The sequence below is a fragment of the Synchiropus splendidus genome, chromosome 10, assembly GCF_027744825.2.
Source record: "Synchiropus splendidus isolate RoL2022-P1 chromosome 10, RoL_Sspl_1.0, whole genome shotgun sequence".
Lineage (NCBI taxonomy): Eukaryota > Metazoa > Chordata > Actinopteri > Syngnathiformes > Callionymidae > Synchiropus > Synchiropus splendidus.
This window is the reverse complement of record NC_071343.1, coordinates 1,724,590-1,749,967: the sequence shown is the minus strand read 5'-3', so window position 1 is coordinate 1,749,967 and position 25,378 is coordinate 1,724,590. Positions and strand designations below refer to the sequence as shown.

The 25,378-nt window shown below is 44.8% G+C and overlaps 1 protein-coding gene across 1 annotated transcript; it reads right to left on the bottom strand.

The window, feature by feature from the left end:
• Positions 1 to 883: 883 nt before the first annotated feature.
• Positions 884 to 24,875, bottom strand: cog3 (component of oligomeric golgi complex 3). The gene is made up of 23 exons (XM_053877375.1): positions 24,668 to 24,875; positions 24,302 to 24,448; positions 24,168 to 24,229; positions 22,025 to 22,190; positions 16,805 to 16,879; positions 16,257 to 16,349; positions 14,902 to 15,027; positions 14,741 to 14,821; positions 12,298 to 12,341; positions 12,091 to 12,217; positions 11,433 to 11,524; positions 11,194 to 11,333; positions 9,934 to 10,094; positions 9,412 to 9,520; positions 9,192 to 9,310; positions 9,014 to 9,103; positions 6,222 to 6,342; positions 5,890 to 5,978; positions 5,651 to 5,785; positions 5,348 to 5,423; positions 5,117 to 5,244; positions 3,186 to 3,284; positions 884 to 3,110 (listed from the first exon to the last, which is right to left on the bottom strand). The coding sequence occupies exons 1-23, from the start codon at positions 24,833 to 24,835 to the stop codon at positions 3,081 to 3,083; spliced, it is 2,478 nt and encodes an 825-aa protein (XP_053733350.1). The 5' UTR covers positions 24,836 to 24,875; the 3' UTR covers positions 884 to 3,080.
• Positions 24,876 to 25,378: the final 503 nt, after the last annotated feature.

The following is a 25,378-nucleotide window of genomic DNA, read 5'->3' as shown; positions in this document are numbered from 1 at the left end:
CTAGAATGCTGTGCAGCACGCAGTGTTTCAAGTACTTCACTGGAAAGTGTTTGGGTCATCTTCCAGGGAGACGCAGCGAGTGCAGCAGGGTGGAGCGTCACCAGACAGTAGAGGGCGCTGCCATGATGTCGAGAGACTCAGGGGTCAGAGACAAGCTCAGGGGGACAAGAAAGGAGTCTTTCAGAGGGACGAGTGGAGGCGTTTGGAGACATACTTTAGTTGGGGAGGACAGAGAGACAGACTTGGATGTTGAAGAGGGCCACGGCTGAGGGTCACGGTTGCCGTGGCAACAATGATGGGAAAAGATAGTAGTCGAAATCAAAACCGCAAGTCGTGAGGAGCTCCAGACACAGAAGAGCTTCACCACTTACCAGTAGTCGTGTTCGTGTGTAGCTGTGAGAGAACTTCATAACCATCACCTCCACTGCAACTCACATTCTGTTCATATTACAATACAAATGAAGTACACAAATCTTTGACTAAGTGCAGTAGTGTCTGGGTGAGCAGCCGCTTACAAAGTCAATAAACAGTACATAGTTGTTTTAGCTGTGTTTTTGCCGCGGTGTTGATGTAATTACCATAATTTCCGCACTATAAGCCGCTACTTTTTTCCCTGCGGCTTATACAAGAGCGTGGCTAATGTATGGATTTTTACAGGCAGAAATCAGATGAAATCAGAAGCTTTTTATCGATCCTTAAAGCCCTCAAAAAGTGCCGTTTTCGCCCGTGTGTCCGCAGCTCCAGCAACAGAGTGGATCACCCGGAGCTCTGGAGCCCAGGAGCAGCTGTTGAGACCCGGCGTGGTGTTGGAACTTCGGGCACGCGGGCGAAAACAGCGCATTTTTTAAAAATGTGAATAAAAGATGTGAGGAGCTCATGATTCAAGTTCAGAACCCTGCCCAGTTTGTTTCAGGAGTCAGTCTCCATGCCGAAGCCTGTTTTCAAAACTAGTTTTGAGGAGCGTTTCTAAGCCAGGTGCACCACTGACCTTACTACGGCACAGACAGCACCGCTGCATCCGCGGCCTATGGACCACTACAGCTTATGTGTGAGCAAGATCTATTTCCCTTCTTAAATTTAGTGGGTGCAGCTAATGTTCCGGTGCAATCTATAGTGCGGAAATGATGGTCATTTGATTAGCAATGGCTATAATTGATTAAAAATCCAATATGAGTTTGATAAAACCAACTGCGGACTGAAGGCTGTTCCACGGAGGCCGAAGCGGAAGCTGGTCCGTTATCGGCATGCGTCATTAAACGTGGCTCAAATGAAATGTTACGCAGTTTAACCTGCTCCATTCTCTCGCTCTGCCTCCCGCCACCAGCAAACAGAGCGCCGGCTGAATTTTTATGAACCTTCACATCAAACATCCTCAACATATTAAAGTAACTTGTCTTTCCTCCTTCCTCATCCTTGTCATGACACTTTCATCTGCGGCTCAGGCCATAAAGAACAAGCAGCTGCCACGGCTCACTATCGCCGCGCCGCAGCCCACTGCTAAAAAGGAAATGTCATTCCCTCAAGGAGAAACGCCGGATTCTCAAAGCAATATTTCTCCCAGAGATGCTGCATAAAAAGTTATTGTCAGAAGGTAAAATGACAGTGACCATTTATTATTTTAACACTTCAAACGGCGGCGACCTGAGAGACCGGAACTGTTTGACTTGTCGGGCGACAACATCAGTCAAATAAATGCCAGGTAAGTTTCAACAGCAAATGTATATTTCCAAAATGATTGGACTATTATTCATCTGGATTTGCCTCCTTGAGTAGCACAGCGAGTGTATATGAGGAACATTCCTGAGTCGGAGTGGGAATAAAAAACCCAAATCATGCCGTGATTCTGCGACTGTTGCCTTCATCATGAACCAGTAAGGAAAGCCCTCAGAATATCATCATACTCTTCAGTCTTGTTTTAGCCCAGGAAGTACTACATTTTGAGTACTAGTACCTCGCTTTGGTTTACTGCTACTACTGCAACTGTGGAAGAGACAAATACAAATATAAGAGACAAAGACAAAGAGCCGGAATATACAATCAGGGAACTGTAAAGCTCCGTAACAAGGACAACACTGGTGGAGACGCGGGTCTAACACCGTCACTGTGGGGGGACGTTTCAAAACAGGGGTGATTGGAGTGCGTTGCAGGCCATGCGTAATAAACTGGCGGCCGGTGGCGGCCCACAGGCCTGGAGTTGAGCCACCCCCTCTTCAGTGCGAACACACCGTCCTCCAGCTGGGGACTCCTGGGCAGCCAGACATGCCTGAGCGGCACGTGCAGCCAGAGAGCCGTGCTGAGATAAGTATCCTGCTCCAGAACATCCAGTCCCACAATCCCTCCATCAGAAGCCTGCTGGACCACAGGAGGTCAGGCCCCGGCAAAGCCTCCTGTCACAGATGGAGGAGGAGGAGGAGGAGGAAGCCAAAGCGGCAGCATGTTCTGGCATCCACCCTCCTCCGGTACCTGCTTTGATCAGCGCCAGCCGACATTAAACCAGACAGTCATTTACATTTTTTAATCAGAATCTTCATAAATATTACAACTGTACACAGTATTTTACATGGAGCACGAGAAGACAGACAGTCGGTGCAAAAGTTCAGAGTAAAAGTACCGCGTCTAGAAAGTATAAAAGGTATTTAAATTCACCGCAGAGACCCGATGAGGCTGAGAGCAACTTGAAGCTTGGCGAACTGGAAGAGACCAAAACCATGAGAAGAAGAGTGATCTCAGCCCAGGGAAGAGCAGGACGTGAATGGAGACGCCTCCTTGACCGGCCATTAGCTACCTGAGTGATGAACAGCTCTTCAGTTGGCGTGTTTTCTCAGCCCAAGTGTCCTTGTCTGAACAAGTTTTCCGCCACGGCAAGCTCTTCATTCACGACGCGGCGCCGACCGAGACGCAATTGTGTTTACGAGCGGCGCAGGTCTCCGGAGAACCGAGAGCACTTCACCGACCGCGGGAGCCAAACCTTGGCGGCGCAGTTACTGGAGTCCCGACGCTACAATCTTTGGTCTGCTCTACGAATTTCCATTACCTTAGCCTCCTCCAAATGTTCCTGGGCAGAAGGAGCCAATTTGGCCTTACTTATTCACCGACAGCAGCAGGTTAATCTGAAAAAGAGACGGAGTTTATGCATAATGTATCTGCTGCTGTTGCAGTGCAGTGATTAAATCTTGCTAATATACCTGCTCCATGGACGGACAGGCAATGATCTGAAGGTCTTCGCCGCTGTACTCCTCCTGCAGTGACGTGTGCAGCCTCTGAAAGACTTGCTGGATGTTGCTCTGCGGAAGATAATTCAGTTCAGGCGCCAAATGTGAAAATTAATCTCCAATAATATCTCAATTCTGACAGAGCGCAAACAGCCCACAGGCTTCCAGTCCAGCGAGAAGATGCGGCTGAATTTATGTGGCGACAAACACGTCTCCTCGCTTCTCTTTCGTTCTCTTTCTCCCCTCCACATTAATGTGCTGACTTACTGACACATCCATCTCTTGTTTAAGGCTTTCATTTACATATATAGCAGGAAACAAGTCGCACTTTTCTCCACAGTCATTCATTCGTTTTGTCTTCCAGAAAGACATCCGTTTTTCTCCTTCATTTCCCATCAGTGTCTCCACAGCATGTCCTCCAGCTTCACCATCCGTCGTGACCCTCACTGCTCCCTTCCTCTTCACCATCTCCAGCATCCTTGGTCCAACTCTGTCTCTCCTCTCCACAGACCACCTGTCCTCCCTCTCCAAACATCTCCTTCTTGATCTTCACCTCTCTCCCAACACCACCCTCAGTGCCTTCATCTCTGGCTGCTATGACTCTGTAACCATTCACCATGGCAGTGACCTCCAGCTTCTGCTCATTCTCTCCACCCCGCTGCACTCTCTTCTTCACCTCCCTCAGCTATGTCCATCACTCTGATGACTCATCATCTTCACTCTTGCTCCTGCCTCCCTCTCATATCTCCTGTCTTGACTCCACCTCCTCATCAGTCCGGTACAAGAGCTGCCCATAAAAACATATTCACATTATATTTTCAAAGTCTGTATTCAATCCCAAAGTGAAAGAAAATACTGCGGCTTCAAGGAACACAAACATGCCTTATAGATACTCGGGCTTTCATGTTCATCCGAGCCACACTTTGTGCAGTACATTCAGAACACACCATCATGCATTGATACGGCTTTATAGAACATGTTAGGTTGATAATAATGCATGGGGACTTATGGCCAGGTTTCTAAAGTGTTATTTCTAGTTATAAAGACTCAAGAATCCTCAAGAATAAATTCTATTCTGATACTGATCCCAACCCACATAACACTAAAGGAACAACAAGTTACATGGTTATGAACGATCATAGCATCTTGTTTAAAGCCTTACAAATGCATTATGATGTCTATGACCGTAGCAATAATATGGGTAACACTGGAGAACATTTGGTGGTAAGAAAGTAATTACCTACATATTTCCTGTTATTACTCTGTAATTATGGTGTAAAGAGTGAACTTCCGTCGACTATTCTGTAACCGACATGTCTCAGAAGGATAAACACTTTTCCAGATGCTCATTCACATGTGTACGCACAAAACGGCAACATCAAAACTGCCTTGATTTACTGTATTTTCTTCAGTAAGCTTTCGCCTCACATACTTCCCTGTGTTCATGTAGACTGGATGGACTGTATCTGTCCCTCAGTGGGGAAATGCAACATGGATTCAACATGTATATCTCTGAACATGCTACGTGTTACCTGTGTAACTACGTCCTCCCAATTATAAACTTGTTTTTGCCTTCACTCAAAGTTATCTTGGAGCAGGAAGCCACAGTCATGTCAGCGCCATTTTCAATTAAATCAATGGAGAGGGCTCCTCGACACGGACCTGTGTGTGACGGCACGTACGTCCTCAGTTAATTGGACTCACATGCTTCCACTAAAGTATTTTCATTACGGCGCCGGCTAATCTCCCGGGCGGCGGCGGCCATGTGATTGGACGCTGCGCTGCATTCACACGCTAGGCCTTGCTCTGGAAAATTCTAAATTAAAGAATTCTTTGGCTCTCGACAAGGACTTTGAAAAAGAAATTGACTCATGCGGCGACATCCCAGCGTTGAGACCACCCACCCGAACAGGCTTGAAAAGGATGAACTCGGTGTCTCTGTTGGCCAAGTACAAGGACATGCTCTGTAAAGTGCTTGGCAGCTTGCTCTTCATCACACGGTAGGTTGCCGTCACGATATCGTTGATCTTGACTGAGGAGAGGAAGAGCAGAGGGGAGAAAACATTGACGTGCCCTCTGGTGGGCTCGGAGCTGCGGTGTGATGAATGGCGGGCAGATGCCGGGACTGAACCTACTTGGTTGCGCCCAGGGCTGCTGAGACAGAGAGTAAGTCGGACCCCCCTGGACGGCCATGGATTTCAGAGCAGCAACCTGAGCAAAGACGAGAACAGGCGTCAGTTCCACTGCAACACAACTGAACCAACACAAAAGCGCTTGAGCCTTTCTCCGACTTAACGACAAACACCTCCGGTAATCATTGAATAATAAATTATTATTTTCTTTGTCCAAAGGTTTCACACTGTAAAGGCTGGAAAACTGAAGGTCAGTTTGTTCCGTTTATGCCTGAGGCGAAAGTCTGCCATCGCTTGAACCGTTACCTTGGTGAGAAACTCTTCAAGGTTTCCCACAAAGATCTGAGTCTGCTGCTGGATGAACTGCTCACAGCTGAACTTCAGGTGCCGGTCCACGTCTTTCTTCGAGTCAATGTAGTGCTCCTTTATCTCCGGCGTTCCCTGCCGGCCAAAAGAGGGGGAGGGGCAGGGAGAGGGGGGCGTGTAATCGGGTTCCCTTGGCAGGTGAAAGTGAAGCATCTTGAATGAGAATGCAAAAGACATACCTCCAACAAGAATTCAAGAATGGCATTGTGGCTGTTCAGTCGGAAGAATTTGGGAACAGCCTTGGGGTTCAGGATTTTGAAGGCGGCATCTTAACAAAGAGACAGAGCTTCCATGAGAAGTGGGTGGAAGGATTGCAGTGCCCTCTAGTGCCGGACAGAGGGAGGAGCCCTCCCTGCATGCACATCATGGGGTCGGGTTTCACTGTCATTTCCACATTAGTTGCTGCCACTGGTGCATGTGATGGGCACAAGTTGCTTAATGAGCATGAGAATGTAATGAGTGGCTCCATGGAGCCGAACGCCAATGTTCCCTCTACCTATAATGATCTCACCTCGAGTCCTCTTCAGGTCCAGTGAGATTTCCTTGATGGCAAAATCAGTGTGAAACGGAGCAATCTGTTCTCGCATGATCAGCAGGTGCTTGATCAGGAAGAGTTGTCCGTCTATTTGCGTCTGCGGGGAAACCAGAACACACTTTCAGAAAGAGCGCCGGGACGATGGGGCAACACGTCTTATTAACAGCCCATGATGAACCCTAATGGGGAGGATGACATATGCGTGTGACTAAAGGCGACAGCGGGGATCATTTATGGCCCAGACAGGGACTCAAGCCAGGGAAAGAGACACCGGCGGCCGGGGTTGAAATGGGCCAGCTCCTGCCGATATTAGCGACAAATATCAAAGTGAGAAACAGCCATAAATAAAAGACGCTCTGCCGAACATTGGGCAGAGCACAATAAAGCTCCCATTAAAATCAACTTTTAATGACAATATCCAGCTGCTTGTGCAAAGGAGCCTGCTGCCAGAACAGTTTAATGAAACGCAGCGCATTTTAATTAAATACGCGCTGATCGCATTTATTATGCTGAAAGAAAAGCACAATTACAGCCACTTCTATCCAAGTCCAAGTTTGAAAGGCTACGGTAAGAGTCCGTGAAGCATTCCGCCCTTCAGAGCAGGGATGAGAATGAGTCAGCGGCCGCCTTCATCAGTGCCACTGTAAACTGTGGCGCGCCACTAAATCAGCAACGTTCTTCCACTCAAATGACAAAAAAAGCTTCAAGACTTCAGCGCAGTTTAATGGCGGCTAGGATGGGGATCACAGTGTGCAGGGGTCGCCGTCAGTCCCGAGCAGCACGCGCAAGGAAAGGCAGCACACTGGGAGGGCAGACCAGAGTGGATGATGTATGCGAGGAGCAAAGGCTTCTCGTCTGCTCGAGACCAACAGGTGATTGAAAGTGCTGAAGAAGTTCACGCTGAGGTCAGAACACACAGTGCGTTGCAGTCGGTCGGGCAGCCGAACACAACAAACAATCACACTCTGTATTCCGAGTCCTTGCTCCCCAGAATATCTGAGCAAGGCTCCGCGCGTCTCAGTGACCCCTTTACACTCGCTGCTCTCACACATGTGGAGATGGGACCAGTTCAGGCACCGGGACCTGACGCCAGTCACGTGTCTGTTGTGTGAATGGAGAGAGTCTCGCCTCATTATCTTCAATGGAAGGGCAACCTTTGCTGAGAAGCACTGAAGATTTTTACACACAAACCTCTCTCAATAATGAATAATTATTGTGATTTACTGAGGCAGGGTTGTTTTCCATTACGGTGTCTGTGCAGTGGAGATCAGGTTTTCAGTCCAGATCAACATATGCTTCATGTTTAATTAGCTTGGCTATTCAGATCAGACGCATTAACTCTTGCTTATTTCTATACCGTCTTTCTAAATTCAAATTGCAACATCGACTGAATCATAAACATCTCTACATTAATTACAGGCACAAATCTAAGGGGAAAGATCAAGACCAAGTGGAAAAGCATGTGGTGTAAGGCAAACATTTCTATCAGACGACAGAAAATGCCTTTTAACTCGAACTGAAACTTTGAGCACAGACATGGGGCCGGTGGACATGGTGTTACTCTCACAGTCAACACAGTCCCGGGGGCCACCTGAGGTAACTCCTGCTTACAGTGGGCTGCAACTCATTCTGTTTCACAAGCATAGATTTCTTGGTTTGAGAAACATTACGCTGACGTTGTGCTGTTGCTGTAATGTGGATTATCAGAGAAGAAGAATGAGAAATGTCACCTTTTCATCAAACTGAGATCTTTGTTTTTGGAGTTTACAATAGCTCTTTGCAGAAATCTGCTCCATCCTCAGCAAATATGAATAATAAACAGGTGACACAGTCATGTTTTCATATTAAAATCTCAACCGAAAGGTTTCCATCATAAATTTTGAAGACCTTTAGCAGGGTTTCTGCTTCATGTAAACGGCTTAAATGAGAGCGGCAGTGCCTTCAGAATAATGACCTCACGATGAACTCTCACACCATCAAATGTGTTAACATGTAGAAAGTAGAAACATCGAAACGTGCTGATGATACATAACGTATCACGGACGTGGACATTTGTCAGTGTTTTTAACTGAACCCCCCACCAAGAGAAACATAACTCAATGACAAAAACAGGTCCACTGCTTCGCAGAACTTCATTCACACAGCCGGACATATAAAGAGATGGTGTGCATGAAGATGGCTGCAGGCAGAAGAGAAAAAGTAAGTGTCCAAACTCCCCCTTCTGCTTCCTTGTTTCTCTGACGGGTGCCGTGTTCCGTTTTGGCGGAAACCCTGTCTAACATTTAAGATTGTTGTTGATTGTTGGGATGAATTCACTCTTCACACACCTCAGTGCACAGAATTATCTTGTTGGATAATCTTGGAAGAGTCACAGTGGTTGGGCGCTTAGCATCCGTGGTCAGGAAGCAGTGAAATCAGGAGAAAACCAGCCAAATCATCGCTACATGTGGAGCCCACTGAAGCACCAGCTCCCATGACATTATTCAGTTTTTCCAAACAGTCTGGAATTTTACAATAGATGCTACGGGTCCTACACAGACCGTGGACATCAAGTGCCCCCGGGCAGAAGACAATCATCTGGGGGACCACAAATGGCCAGAGGGCCCCGAGTTTAAAGCCTCACTTCTGATCTACTCAGTTGTGTGTTCTAGTAAATACCATCAAACAGAAACACAAATAAAGCCACACAGCAACACTTCAGCAAGATGTGCTCATGGTTTACCAACACTTTGTGATGCCAGAGGAAAAAAGAGGTTATCGCTACCAACCTTGTTCTTTAGGATGATGTCAGAGGCTTTAAGCAGAGACTGGATGCAGGCGGATAAGGCTTCTTGCGATAAACCCTGGAAGACCGCTCTCTGGAAAATCACAAAAGGAGGATCAGGAACTTTTAAAAAAAAAAAGCACTGCTGTCACAAGACCATTAGGAAGAATTTGGAGACTCACATCTATGCATCTGTAAAGTTTGGAGAGGCAAACAAGCGTTCGTCGAACTGTGGGGTACCACATGCCGTGCAGATCAGCAGGAGAGATAGACGTCTGGAGGCGCGGCGCTTCAACATTCCCTGTGTTCATTATAAAAGGGGGCAAGAGCCATCAGGCAAATGACAATAACATCAAACATCGTAAGAAAGACTCAAGAAAGAAAAAAAGTGCAAACACCAACCAGCGTTACTGTTTCTTCTAGCGTCTGTATCCTCCAGCTGAACATCAGAAAACACGGATTCTTGTGATGTTTGTTTCATCTGCTCTTCCTTCAAGCTCTGAGCAATTCTCTGTTGATGTCAAGAGAAGGGGAGCGTGAGCAGGCAGACAGTGATAGGTGCTGGGAAGACTTGACTGGGAGGTCTCAGGTTTTTGGAGGCTAAATTAAGATGAAACACAAGATTCAGGAAGAAAGGCCTGCATATCAAATATTAGCAGCGAAAACATCAGATATTTACTGGCCTGCAGTCAAAACTGAAAAGCATGTGTTTTCATGAATAATGAACATATGGAAGAGCCACGCTTCGGGACGGCGCCATGCTTGCGCTGCTAAACCATTAAACTATTTGTCAAGGAACAACTACCGACAGGAATGCTGTTGTACCCACGCCGTTGGTCCGAGGAGCACAGACGCTGGACATCTTTATTCTCTTTGATGGTTATTGCAAGGAAAAGGCCGTCGGCGCGCAGCACAGCCCCTCACCTCCATCATCTCCAGTTTTTCGGGGTATGCCAGATCGCCTGGAGCTGGGTTATACCCTGTGATGTCGGTCTGGATGTAAATGTGAGTCCTGTAGACCAGCCTCTCCTGGACATCCTCCAGCATCTGCTTCACAACCGCATCAAAGGCTCCCAGCTGACAAGCTTGATCCAAGCGCACACACACACACACACAGTCCAAAATTATTATTAATTACGGGTGCAGGCCAGCACACAGGACATCAGACGGAAACTAAAAAAGCAATCTGTTGCAATGATGAATATGGATGTCACAATGACGGCGCTCGGCATAAATGAACAGAACAAGTTAAAAAACGATGACAATGTGACACAGGATTCATGAATAAGGAGCTTGTTATGAGTTAAACCGAGCAACAGCGGGTGACACTGGTTCAACATCACAGCAGCAGAGGTGGGAAAAGTACAGTCAAATCTTACGAGAGGCAAAGGAAAAATAACTAGGGGTGGGATTCGATTAAAAACATTTACCTAATAAATTCGAGAATTTGTGATGAATTAATCTCAATTGATTGCAGTTTAATCATGTCAGAATATTTTTTATTTATATATTTTAATATATTTTATATATTTTTTTATATTAGTGAAACTCATGATGGAGCCATACGTACATTTAAACAACAAAATATTGTTTATTTTGCATCAGTTTGACAATGGCACAATAAATCACCATGGTGTCTGTATTATATACAGGTATATTATTTCAACTAAAGCTCTTTTCATGTCTTGACAATATTTGTATAAGAATTTCAATGTGATAAGAATGTCAAGTCCATCCAGAGTGGTGGAAACCCTGGACATTGTGTAGTGAAAAACTTCCCTGAACCAAAGCAGGATTCCTCCATGTTTGTTGTTGTTGTTCTCATCCTATGGCTCCATTATTTGATTCAGTCATATACCAAATTCATTCATATTGAAAAATGTGGCTTCTTGTGGCAGATATTCTGAAACCATTAAACCGCGATTCATTGAGATTAATTAATGACAACTTATTTAATTCACTAGATTAATTATACCCTTTCCAGGATATTTTCCCAGAATAAAACTTTAGAAGGAGTAAGGTATTTAAATGTGCTTTGTATGACAAAGTTATCATGACTATGAATAACTAATGTACTTAAGCAACTGGAGGCAGTGGAATACAAGTCCAGGTGCTGACTACAACACGTGAGAGCACAAAGCATCCCCAAAATAACTGCCATGAATGACGGTGAACAAACCTCACCATTGTTGTGAACATGATCCTCCAACATCTCAGTCTTGAGAATGCTGCACAGCTCAGACAGTGTCTCCAAGTGAATGATGTGGATGATCAGAGGCCGGAGGACGTCGTACAAGGACAAACACAACTTCTCCAGCAGCTCGCTGCCACGCAAGTCAAGTCAAGAAATCACAGGTGAATTTCCACCACCCGTGGAACTCATCAGAAATGTGCGGCGACCCCTGAAGCTTAGCGTGACTCACTCTAATTTGGCGGTGGGCTTGGAGAAGAACTCGTTGTACAGTTGGTGCTCATCCTGACACACGTGGACCATGAAGGCGCAGCCGCTGCGGACCTGCGTCAACACAAAGCATCAGCACTGGTGGCGGCGCATTACAAAATCAAACACGTCCTCGGCCCGTCGACGGTTGGCGCCACTCTCAATGAGATGCATAACCTTTCAAGTTTCACAAGGGAAAAAACAATATGATCGGTGGCAGCCATTATATCGTTTCATCGCATAAGATTCTGACCTTTAATTACAGAAGGCCTGTCAAGAAATTAGCTTCAAACGCAGGACTGCATCACAATAAATAGCCTGTCGCGGTGCCATAAAATATCTCAAGTATCACATCAGAGGGAAAATACTTGACTATTAATTAGGACATTTATAAACTCCCGTCGGCACAGTAACTCAGAGACTTATAGATGAAATATGCCTCGGGGTTTAAGAACAGCAGCACACCAAATGTCTGCCGTCCATAATCTCAGGATACGGCAATTTATCAGGAGAGAGGCTTAGTGGTGCTATCAAACGCTGAAGCAAATATCCCAGTGACTATCTGGAACCTTCTTAGGGAGCCCAAATGTCACCAGACGGGATTTAAAGGGCAGCTGTGCTTTGAACTGGCCAGGCCTCACCAGAGCGCAGTGGTCTTTGCTGTTTTGGGTGGTGAGCTCGGTAATGGTGGACGTGATGCTGGGGCTGAGGAGCTGCTCCCGCTGGTCCAAGTAGCACTGGTGGATTTCATCAAGGAGCTGCTGGTATCTGTTGGGGTATATTCAGGTTAATGGAGGAGTCCACGACATGAATGACATTCAGTGCTTCAGGGAGGGACCATCACTCACTCTGGAATCTTCTCTGTCCGTTGTTCTATCTGTTCAATGAGAGACTGGAATGACATAAGACAATGTGGTTGTTAGCTTTGTTCACATATCGTTTTGGACAGTAGAAAAAAAAGGAAACTCAAATCAAACAATAATGACTGTATAACTACAGAGATAAACCAGCAACTACTGCCCACTGCAGGCTTTGCTTCCAAGAGCTCAGCTTCGATAAGTGCCTCGACTCAGTCACCAGGTTGAATTTGAATCCTAACCGTCACCTTTTGAAATCCAACTCCTTTTCAATCATCTGAATAGATTCAGGTCAAAATGTTTCCATCACTAAGAGCCCAAATCCCCGTCAGCAAAAGCTGAGGCCAGAGGAAAGCAAATGTTCCACATACATACTTCACTACTCCAGCTGTCATTCATGTATTTCATCCAAATATAGCATAACATAATAAGATAATAAGACTTGAGGTAGCATTCCAGAATTTTGTTTGACGGAGCGAAAGCATTTTAGTAGCAGTCAGAAAACACGAAGGACTTAAAAACAAAACGCTGCTCCATTCGACATCAGCAACTCAAGTGAAGATCCTTCAATCTTAGAAAGTTGGACTTTAAAAGCCCATTCACGCTTTTTGTTGAATCAGAAAGCTCTCGCCCCAAAATCCTCAATTAAGCCCATCAAGCGCGTCAAACGCTTTCAAAAGATGAGGGCCGTACACGAGCGTGTGTCGATTAAAGAATGGCTTTTAAAAGTGACTGAATGGGATCAGACCCAGACCCATCCAAGTCGGTACATCTTCCTTTTCATCTCTATCTTTTAAAATCTAAGGGGTTGAATGGGCACCTGCACTGAATCTGGTTCTCAATGCTTCTGTTACAGGTGATGAAGGGCGCCAAATCCTGCAGGCGTATAACCCTCCGTTGACTGCAGTTTACTTGGATTTTTATTTTATTTAATGGCTGCAGAATTGTTATAAATGTTGTGAGTGACTTTGTCCACCAGATAAGTCATTATTTCTCACCAATACAGTGAGTTTTGACTCTAATTTCAGTTTGAATGATTTATATATATTTAGCTATTCACTTGTCAACAGGCAGACTGTTTTTATGCCAGTTGACAAGTTAATAGCTGCTTTCACACTGCAGAAGCTATTTAAGAACAATTTCACTGCTTAAATGGTGCCAGTCTGCGTTCACACAGCAGGAACCGAGTTGAACAGTTGAAGGAACCTTGTTAGCTCAGACACCGGAGCAGGGCCGAGAGCAGGGCTTTCCTTTTATCTGTTCCACAATGGGCTGCAGGTTTTAGATCCAAGCCATCCAGAGGACACCTTTCACCAATCGGGTGTCTTGGGAGAGTCATCAGCGGATTGTCTGGTGCTGCTTGTTTCAGCTGACACCTGATTGGTTGGCTTGGAACGAGGACCGGTCTGTCCACCCCGGGTCTAGAGGAACTCTCCTCACATTTTTAATGCAAGAAACTGCCAACACTGACATCAGTAATTACTGAGACTCTGAGACAGAGTCGACTTTATTAGACTGAGCCGTGCAGGGGAGATTTCTGATGCAATCGTCTGACTTGTATCAGATCAGCGATCAACGCTTGATTTGAAGTTAGTCCAGTCCTTTACATCGTCTTGATCTAAATGTCTCATATCCTCACAGACATTTCATGTAGCCTTCATCGTGTCAACTTTAAAAGTGAAAGCACAAATACTGAAGCGAGTTCACAATCTGTGAGTAAATACTAAAAACCATGAATATAAAGAAGAGAGCTCAAAAACTCCAAGCCAGAGACACTACCGAGTATGAAACCAGTATTAAAACACAAATCATTCTTGATTATTGTAGGAGACTGTGTACAGGGATGAAGAGAACATAAACATTGCTGCTTCCTTCCCTGACTAAAATACAGTCGCTTTCAGACTCACTGTTTAACCCAGCTAGATGGCTCACACTCCCCTTAGCTCCGCCCACTCATTGCTGCTTTTGTTTTCCTACCAAGCTTGCATACTGCCATACATCTACAGTTCTATTATGAGTCTTGTGTGAGCACATGGCCCCGGTTCTCTGCCTCAGATCATGTTGGAATATGCCAGAGAGAATAAAGGCTTGTCACTCCACATGTCACATGTGCTGATGTGTGTCATTTCATGATGACATTAATGTATAGAACACATCAGCGAAATGTGGTGTGTGACAAAAAACAAACAAACTTAGAGATGGGAACGAAGTTGGCTGTGGATTGAATAGCTTCACACACCTCCTTTCATATTTTGATGAGATCACACTCGAGGGTTTAGGGCAAAGGGCCGCAGCGCTCGGCCATAAAAGAACATCTATTATGTATTCACTTTCATGCATGGATTCATGAGGACCAGTCTACATGTAACGATTCAAGACGATTGCGCCGTAACCTGATATGAAGATGCAGGGCAGGAGATTTCAGCGTACTCACTCTGACTTTAGGAGCAGCAGCTCTGAACTTGACGTAGTATAAAGTGAAGGCGTTGTCTGCGTTGGCCAAACCCATCGGATCCTGAGGAGATGAACGATAAAATCACCGGCTGGTTCCGTGCTGAGAGACACGTGGATGTACGCCCAGCCCCACGGCCGTACCCTTTTCGTGAGCTGGCTGGTGAGATTGTGCATGGTGTTCACGATGTGAATCTTCATGAAGTGCATCGCTTTCGAGAGGCACTGCTTGAACTTGGACAGATACACCGGGTAGTCCTTGAAATTGGGCTGAAACAGGAAACAACGAAACAGTTCATTTCAGATTCTCCCTGACCTGAAACAGATGAAATATTTGATTCAAACTTCATGACTGGCATAATCTTCTGAACTTCATCCAGGTTCTGTTTCAGCACAGGGTGTACCCAACCTCTCTGACCACTGCAGAATTTAAACTCCTACTCCCGGTGCTTTATTCCCAGTGGAGTTTTTTTAATGAGTCAAACCATATTTTAATTAAAAAGGTTATCTCAATGTATCCCCAAGTACCACTGCTTTCTCTCTGGTTTCTTCTCTTTCTCTTGTTGAAATTCTGGTGATATCCTGCCCTGGTTCCATGATTTGAACCGTGACAGAGATAGTGTCTGAAACAGAAGTGGTTTCTCTGCAAAAAGAACTCAACCAAAAGCCTCTTTTCCCACATTTCAGTGGCTCAGGGTATCAAGATACAGCTCTGAGATGGAGCTGCTCCCTCTCATGCTGGTCATCGTGTGGCGACATTTGTAGTGTAATACTCTTCAAATGAAGACTAGAAGAGCTTCACTGAGCAGCTTATTGTTTGAATGGAAAACATCATGTTTTTTAGAATAAAAGAAAAGAAATATGACTTCAAACAGTCAATAATACATTTATGACTCATGCCAAGGGTCCAAGAGAGGTAACGCAATCAAATTCATATGCAGAAAATAAGGGATTCAAACCGTGGGCAAAGCGTATTACTTCTAATTGCTACATCAGTAATTCATAGCTGTAAAAAGGTCTGTAAGACTAAAGTATAATCCCATTTACATACAGAGATGCTGCAAAGTTTGGGTGGAAGGTTCTGCCGATGATGATAAAACACAAGTTTAATAAGACGATTGAAAATGTTCCTGCAGTTCTTGTTAACTATACACATTTGTTCTGGCTCTAAGAAGCATGCCACGTTGCAGAATATAAATAGCGGGCATCCTTTGTCACATCACGGTATTTTGCAGTTGATCATAAATGTGGCAGCTACAGATAACAATTCAATTAATTGATAAGAGTTGCAAAGACGTCTTTTGCAGCGATAAATACCAGGTTTACTGGTAATTAATTTTTGATCTGTGTCGCTGATCAAGTCGCTTGACTGGCTTTATGACGGCAAAAAACATAGTGCAAGGTTCGTGAAGAAAAACCTGACCGACTTATCGGGCCCTTCCATCACTATGGGAACATTCTTGGATGATTAGAACTCATTACGGAAAGGTCAAACTTACGTGAGAAGAAACATATTCAATGCAGTCATCCAGTTTGGAAAGCATGGGTATGAAACCTTCGCTGTTTACAGACAAGGTAGGCGAGTTTAGTTTCTGTGGAGAGACAAAGAGAACACTGAGTACGGTGCTTTCCCTCAGATAAAAAATACAGCATTATTCTCTTGCTTTTGGTAGTCATAATAAACCAGGCTTTTACATTGAACAAAGATAGTGCCGCAAGACATGTTTTATTTTCTCTTTGAAGATTCCTGCCTGTAAAACTCAAAGGTTTGCAACTCAGGTGAGAGAAGGTCTCATGTTCTATGCTGTCAAATATGAATAGTGATGACAGAAACATTAGAGTTGAACTATTTATGGTTCACTGAGCAACTGTGGCATTTATCATTCAGCCCAATCCCAGAAAACGTCTTTAAAGCGGAGGGAAACATTGTACTTCAGAAGTTATTGAACATTATCTTTTAAACCCAAGACGGCTGCGGACCCTCAAATGAGAGCGCGCCATTAATTCCAAGTTTATGGGAACTTTGGAGGAGTGTGAAAAAGCCTACCGTGTTGATGTTCTCCAGCTCATTAAAGTAGGACAGCTTCTGCTGGATGCTCTCAGCCAGGTCCACAAGTTCCGCCTGCCAGCAGAGAAAACAGTCATCGGGATCTACTTTGACAAATGGACACCAGCACAGATGATTCCTCTTGGTGCCTTCAATAACACCCACACATGAATCTGACTTCAAGTGTTATCGATGTGCTGGCGGTCGGATATAATTATGTCGATATGTTTGTCAGATAGGCTCATTAATTTGTGCTGCGTCATGATGTAGTCATTAGTGTTCGATTTTTCCATTATGCGATCACCATCCATCTATTCTCACACACGTACTGCAGGCAGTACTGAGGGCCGGATCCACCGAGTGCCCAGGGCAACCGTGCCAGAAGCTTCCCGCACCACCTCGGCTGGACTCTCTTGGAGGAGCTGCAGTTCTACGTTGAGTCTCTCCGGGATGACAAAGCTTGGATCTCTAGCTGTATTTAGATGCTAATTCAAGCTAAAAGCTCAAATAACTGCAACACACTACAACATAGGAGGAGGCATGCAACATGTTTGGGGCGACGGGGTCGCAGCTTCGGTGCCTTTCTTTCTTTCAGGTGAGATTTGTCGCATCAAATGTTCAAGTTGAAACCTGGACAAGTTGCAGTGCATCAACCAAGCCCAGATTAAATGGCAACGTACTTACAGACGGAACATTCAGCAACATAAAGAAGACAAGTGGAAGAGATTTGTGGTGCACCGCCACAGCTTAAATGAGAGCGTTCTTAAGGATGAAATCTCATGTGATAAGATGCATTTAACAGAAGTGGAAACATTGACACAAGCGGCTAACACATCATGGAGATGGAGGTAGACGTGTTATTCACTGAAAAATCCTGAAAGAAACATCATAATGGCTGAAGTCCATTGCTCTCGGAATTGAAGTTGCGCATTACGGCCAGACGTGAAGATACGGACCGAGTGAGGACGACTTGGATTACAGACAGATTTACTGTACAAGCTAACTTTAATATTGTCACCAATTCCAACGTTCCCCTCAGTTTCTGTATTGATTTTCGAATGGCTTCTTGATTGTTCCTCATTCCCTTCCTGTGGGGGGGCGCTCCACCACAGTTTAAAAAAAGCCTGGCGGAAACCCTGCTTGTTGCTTAGATAAAGGGCTGCATCGACTTCCACCAACTTCAACCCCAACCCACGTAGTTTACATACTTTTTTTAATGTGACCAGTCAGATGGAGGGAAGCCACCTAGTCGGCAGGAAACCAGCATCCGCCTGACAACAGTCACCAAGTCACGTTTGACGTGAACATATAGTCAGAGAGACCCCAAACATACAGAGAAATCTCTTGCATCAGCGATCTCGTACTTTCTCTCACTGCTCCAAGCTTGAGTCCACAGATCACAGCAGGAACTACCTGTAATTGGAGAGCTTCCTCCACCTCCACAGCATGATGACAAGACACTGCACCCATCCATCCGTCTCCACCCCACACCCCCAGTCAGCAAAATAAGTCTCCTTCCACACTCTTGCTTTCCTCTCACGACGCAAGGCCACCTTCTGTTATGCATTCAAACAGTCTAGCTGTGTGAAAATAAATAAACAAGAGACTGTGAAATATTATTCTTATTGAAGGAGGGAAAGAACGTTTGCTCAAAACACAATCGGGTTGAACAAGCACGTCACAGCAAAAGTCAATATAATCCTTTAGATGTGTGTTCGGACTGAAATGAAAATATTCCCGGTGTAAATAAGAAGACAACCAAAACAAAGACATATTATAGTCCTGTTTGTTTTTCACACATTTATTGGCAACAGACAGAAGTAATATAGTTTTACTTTGGCCTTGTGCTCTCATACGTCAACACTGGGACTGGGAGTATATACAGTACATGTAATGAAGGATCTCTTCCATCATCGGCAACTTAGACGTCCATTTACATACATTTACTTTGTTGCATTAATTACCTAACTCTGCGCTGTGAGAGAAATAATAACAGAGAACTTGCTTAATCCCGATGATATATGATAATGTGTTCCACTTCATTTGAAACAGATACACTACACTGGCACAGATGTAAAGAAAAGGCAGAACTGTCAAAGTTCCAAGGGTAATTCCTGAAGCTGATACTTGCATAGGCCGAGAAATTGTTCAAATACAACACGACAATAAAGACTTACAAGTATTTCATTTATATGCGAGATAAGGTTATTTTGTCTGAAGGTGTTATTAATATTCATCTTAACACCGCTGGAATATGTACAGTCGGCTGCCAGTAAACAAAGTATGCGTCACTAAAAATGTGAAAAATTCCTGTTGCTCCTGACTGACAAGAAATAAAGAGCCTTTATCCAAAAGAGAAGCCACAGAGAGGTCACTGCAGCACAACGCTTAGGACTATAGACTAGTTCTCCAGGTTGTTGGTTTAAATCCTGGTCACACTTGGACAACCAAAAATGGCTTGCCCAAGTGTGACCTGGAAGAGAATAAAATATTTTGGTTAATTCATGCCAATTTATCTTAAATACAGTAGAGATTCACAGAGAACCAGCACTGTAAATAGCTGATGAACCCATGCCGCGTTAATAATAATAATAAAAAAAGAGAGAAACAGGTTGGTCTAAAACAATAAATAAGAAATGATGGGTATTTTATGGATCAATACCAGGCCATGCACAGGGAAGACGATTTACACAGAGCTGAGTTACACAGAAACTGGAACCCACTGCAGTCAAAACTGGATCATCTATTAATGACACTTTGTTGATGGTGTTGATATGGATCTCAGTTTGCTTGTGAGCTACAACATTGATTCATTTTGATCAAATATACAGACACGTCAGAAACAGGATCATCAGAACAAGGGATTAGATATAGAGGCAGAGCTTCAGATTCCATTGGCTGTACCAGCGTTCTAAAGATTTCCACATTCATTGCTACTACTTCCGGTCACGTGACCACCTCCACTTAAAAAAAGCAACACAAATCTGTCTTTATCAGCATAACAAACGGGAATCACTGAAATTCAACGCTCAAGCTTCATGTGTCAAAGCTGTACTTCATCAGTTATCCTTACTGTGTTGATGGACATCCTAAACACTACTGACACCCATTGGTCGATTGAGCACATTGCACTAAAAAAAATGTAGTCACAAGTCTGTACTTATTAATCAGTTACTGGCATCTCAGGAGGCCATCAAGACCAAAGTCACACTGCCTGTGCAACATCACTCAGAGGTTCAGATCATCAACTCCAGTGAATCAGAAAAAAAGTGAGGTTGATAATACAAATTCTACTCTAAAAGATAAAAGCTTCTCAGGTGTCATTGACTTCAGTAAGGATTTCCGTTTGACATAATGTGCTGCCGCTTCGCGCCCAGCTGCCGCGAAGCTATGTTCTCCCATTACGCCTTATGTCTTCGCAACATCAAACTTTGTTGCTGTTGCTGCTTAATGTGTTTATTTTTCTTAAATATCAATTTGTGCCATTGCTGCCTCTCTGTTGAGCCTCCGAAGACGACAACATCATAAAAGCACCAGCGTCTCCTGCCTGCTGCAGCTGCTGTCATTTACTCAATTATTCCTGGTAGATGAGCAGAAAGAACCTGCTAGAATCGCAAACCACAGAGACGGTATTGGCTTTTGTAAGGTGCGGAATGGCTACAATCTAAGACGAATAGGTGGCGTGATGATGTCAAGAGTTTGGGCGGAATGATATCCACTGAATGACAGCCCAATGTGACTCATGGTAGACGGTCACGAGAAGCAAAGACGAGACTCACAGGGAGGCACAGTGTGTGTGAAGGAAAGACTATGAAGAGAAGATTGAAATCATGTCCGTCCCTGGAAACAGCACGTCCAACCAGAAAGGACACAGGCAGAGGACAGACATTACATCACTGTTAAAGGGCAGGATATGAAAAAGGGCCCCATCAAAGTAACCCTCCATAAACCTTTCAGATAATAAAAAAAGTTATACTTAACACATTTGTTCAATGATAGATGGACTGTGAATAATAAAGGTGGGATCCATTTCCAGGTTGTGTATCAGCGTTGCTGTGCACTGGAGCCATTTTGAACACATTAACTGATTCATTTCTTCAATGAAATGCAATACTAATTAACTTGTTGCAAAGAGCACAATACATTGGTAATTTGCAGGAGAATTCAATTTCAGACCACATTCTGTCTTGGGGTGTGCAAAACAAAGTCACATAGGAATGACGATTGCAATTTTGCTCTGATTTATAATCAATTTAAAATGGATTTTGATACAGTAAAAACCTGGAAGAGAAATGAAAAGATAGTAAAAGATTCCCATCCCTAATATTATCGGATATTAATTTAACTAAAATCATTGTCCATTTCCATTTTATATACTCAATTTTAATTTGCACATTTTAATTAATTTATTTTCCACCTCTAAATGTGTCTTTCTTGCCTAAAAATAAGGAAAAGTGAAGAAAGAAATACAGAAGATGCCGTCACATCGACACACGGAAGGAAAGTCTTTCACACAACTACAAGCAACAATATCCGTGGCGTATGGAGGTGGGGTTGTTGACAAGAACTGCTCCCCGCCTTGGCTACGTTCAAGCACACTGAGTCCGGAAAGGTGCTGTGTCAATAAAGTTTTATTGTCAACAGCAACAGGAGCGATCAGGCCCAGTCTCTCGCTCTAACTGACAGAACACGGTCTGCAATGCAACACTGACGAGGTTCAGCGGCGCCGACTGTTTCGGGGAAACCCTCGGGTGACCTTACTCTGGCAATAATGGCATGTTACTGCGTGAAAGATCAGATGATTCAGCCCCAGGATCATAAACAAACCCTCTTGCTAGTTAGCATATTACCATCTGACCTTCCAAACATATACACAAATCATTCAAATAAAGTTTCATTATTCTGCTAAAATAAAAGTCCAAGGGAGTCAAACTTAAATCAACTTCATTTCGTGGGGCTGCATCAAGAACACGAAGACATCATCTCAGTCAAAGGCCAGAATCATGAATCCATGCAGCATGGTCTCATGACTGCGTTTATATGCGAGGACCCTGAACTGCACACCTCGAGTGCCGAGGGACAGAAAATCCCAGATCCAGCCTCTCAAAACCTGGCAGCAATATCGTTTTCATCGAGTCAATATTTAACAACATGGAGAGCGTTGTGATTTGTGGATTTGAAAAGACGTGTTTGATTTGAGGAAGTCAGCACAAAGCCTACCTGTTTCTTCAGGAGCTGCTCACAGGCTTCGTGCAATGTTCCTGTTTTGTTCGACACAAACAAGTACTGCTTCTGAAGCGAGTCCAGCTGATCCAAAGCCGCACAGACATCTTTCAAAATGGCATCACACTGCTCCTGGTAGCAGTTCAGCTCATCTCTGGTTTGCCTGAAATCGAAGAAAACATGTGAGCAACAGTCTCACTTTAACCAAAGAGTTTATTTTGTTGTTACACTTGGAGTCACGTCGGAAGTCGGTTGGACTGGGACCCACAGAAAAGTAACTGAGGCGTGAGTGCAACAGAGTAACACTGAGGGGAAATAATAATGGCTGCATCACTTGGAAGCCTCTTGTTTTCATAACCAAACCATGTATTCCACCCAAAATCAGAAGCAAGTGCAGAGAATGATATGACGCACGTGTAATGCCACGATTTGTCATCAATGATTGCGCATTCTCTCAAGTGGGAAGCGTTGGGATATAATTCTTCTCTTCGGCTGTGCTGTACCGTGAACACATCAATTAAACTGTACATTTTGGCTCAATATTTGATCAAGCTTTAACCGTGGCCGCAGTAGTAGAAGGAGAAGATGAAGGTCTGGCAACAGTGGACCGCCATTGTTGAAAACACAGAACAGGAAAACAAATACAAGTACGAAAAACTACAATGTTAAAACCACACAGTCTGTGTGAACTGGCTTATTTTGAAAGAATAGGAAATTTTCAATCTGCATTAGAAGTGTTGAAGACACCGGGCTGAAACTGAGAGCAGAGCATAGAGAGACCAAGACCAATGAGGGGTGAGACCAGGACCAAGACAAAGGGAGCACAGAACAAACTAATAGCTTGTTCTAATGGAAGCATGACAGTTCCTGATTTATTTCTAAAAAATGACTAGTGCTTCTATTGCAGTCGGAAATAAATGAGTTGCTGTATCACTTATGGACCTATGCTTCAGGATTGTGTATTCAGTTTGGTCTGGCCCTTCGTCTTAACCCTCATGGGCCTCGGTCTCGACTGGACCCAGCTACAACACTGTATATGAGGCGACTGGATTATATGCACCGAGAACTTCTCCTGTCATCCTTTTCAGAACGCTTCTAACTCAGCTGCTCGTATACTCACGACCAGGTCGCCCCTCTTCCTTTGACACCTTCACAGGATTAAATTTTATTATATATATATATACTATAATATTTTAACTTCTCAAATGAACAAGACCCTTGAGAATCCTACCAACTGCTGTTCCACCAAACCTCTGGTGTTACAGAACCAGCCGACACAACATTCTCATCCAATGAAGCCTCTTGAAAAGCTGTTAATATCACCGCTCAATTGTATAAATTAGCTTTGTTTCCAACACACAGTACTAATGAATTAAAGGAATTGTCCTCAAGTCTCATTGTTTACATAGAGCCCATTGAAGTTTATCTATAGTGAGGAACCCTGGCTGCTCTCTCTGGGTCGGTGGAGAGTTCTTGCCCCAAGTGGTGGAGTTTAAGTATGTCGGGGTCTTGTTCTTGAGTGAGGGAAAAGGGGAGCGTGAGGTCGATAGACGGGTTGGTGCAGCGGCAGCAGTGATGCAGTCGCTGTATCGGACCGTCGTGGTGAGGAGGGAGCTGAGTGACAAGACGAAGCTCTGGATTTACCGATTGATCTACGCTCCCACCCTCACCAATGGTCACCAGCTTTGGGTCATGACCGAAAGGATGAGATCGCGGATACAAGCGGCTGAGATGGGTTTCCTCCGCAGGGTGGCTGGGCGCAGCCTTAGAGATAGGGTGAGGAGTTGGGTCATCCGGGAGGAGCTCGGGGTGGAGCCGCTGCTCCTCCACATGGAGAGGAACCAGCTGAGGTGGCTCGGGCATCTGACCCGGATGCCCCCTGGACGCCTCCCTGGGGAGGTGTTCTGGGCATGTCCTACCGGGAGGAGACCCCGGGGAAGACCCAGGACTGGCTGGAGAGATGATGTCTCCGCTCTGGCCTGGGAACGCCTCGGGATCCCCCGGGAATAGCTGGAGGAGGTTTGTGCGGATCGGGAAGTTTGGGCTTCCTTGCTCTGAATGCTGCCTCCGCGACCCGACTCCGGATAAGCGGCTGAAGAAGGTGAGGTATAGAGAGGAAAAGAAGAAGAAACCCTGTTACCTGTACTTTGCGTTCTCGTCCTGCTCCATGTTTGTTTGTAGCTGGGCGAACCAGGTGAAAAACTGCAGCACAAAGAGTTGTACACGTTAGTTGAGAATCACATTCCACGCGTAAACAAACGACTTTTGACGTACTTGCTGCGCCGTTTCTATCCTCTCGCTCTCCATCTCCAGCGTGCGGAAGCCCTGCAGCAGGACGTCCTCGGTCGAAGCAGGAACCGTGGCAGTGGAGGGAGACGGCAGGGACCGAGACGACAGGCTGCACAGGTCCTCGATGGGGAGCTGCAGTGGGACAGTCCACACGGTGAGTGAACAGGACGAGCAAGTCCGTCTTCAATTCAGGGCTCTGACGTGGCACAGCTAGAGCCTGCCGTTCGTCAACAAGGCCACATCACACGGGGCACCGGTGCGACTGCTGAGCGGCCGCAGCACAGATGCCAGTTACCCGAACTTGGTCTCCACAACTCAAGCTATCTTGGTAGCCGGTTAGCTTCCGCTCACCTCCGAGGGGATGGACAGGCTTTCAGCCGCGGCTCGAATCTCCAGCACGGAGTCCGTCTGTCTCTCCGTCAGAGGGGCCATTGGGTCGGGTCGGCGGTCCCAGAGCGACAGCTTCTCCCGGGTTTCTTTATCTGTCAGGTCCGGCGGAGACTGTTCCGTGGAAGCCATCGTCACTCCGCACAGCAGCAACGTCACCAGTCGGGGCTTCCTGTTTCCGGGTTAGTGGGCGTGGCTAGTGACGTAACGCGCGACGATCCCACTGTTATTATTGAAGACTGTCGTAACACGGTACGTACTTTATTTATGTTTTACTTCATTTCACATCACCAAATGAACATTCGTTTTACTAAACTTACATTCTATAGCATAACATTGTTGCCAATTATTAAACGTAAAACACGTTTTATAGGACCTTGATTATCAATATTACAGCAAAAATATAGCATTTTGTAAAATATTATTAGACAACATACAAACACGTTTAAATGGTTCATAAAATATATTGAATGTATTTTGAATTAGTATTTAGAGATATACTGTCAGCAGAACTAACATCGAATGACCACAAACAACCAGGCAAATATATATAACTAATAACGCAAAAAATATTGTAACCACATGACAAAAAAAAAACTAAGGTGACAAAAATGGTTTCATACGAATTAATAAAAAGCAGTGAACATTTCAACTAGCTAAATAAATGGTGTGATT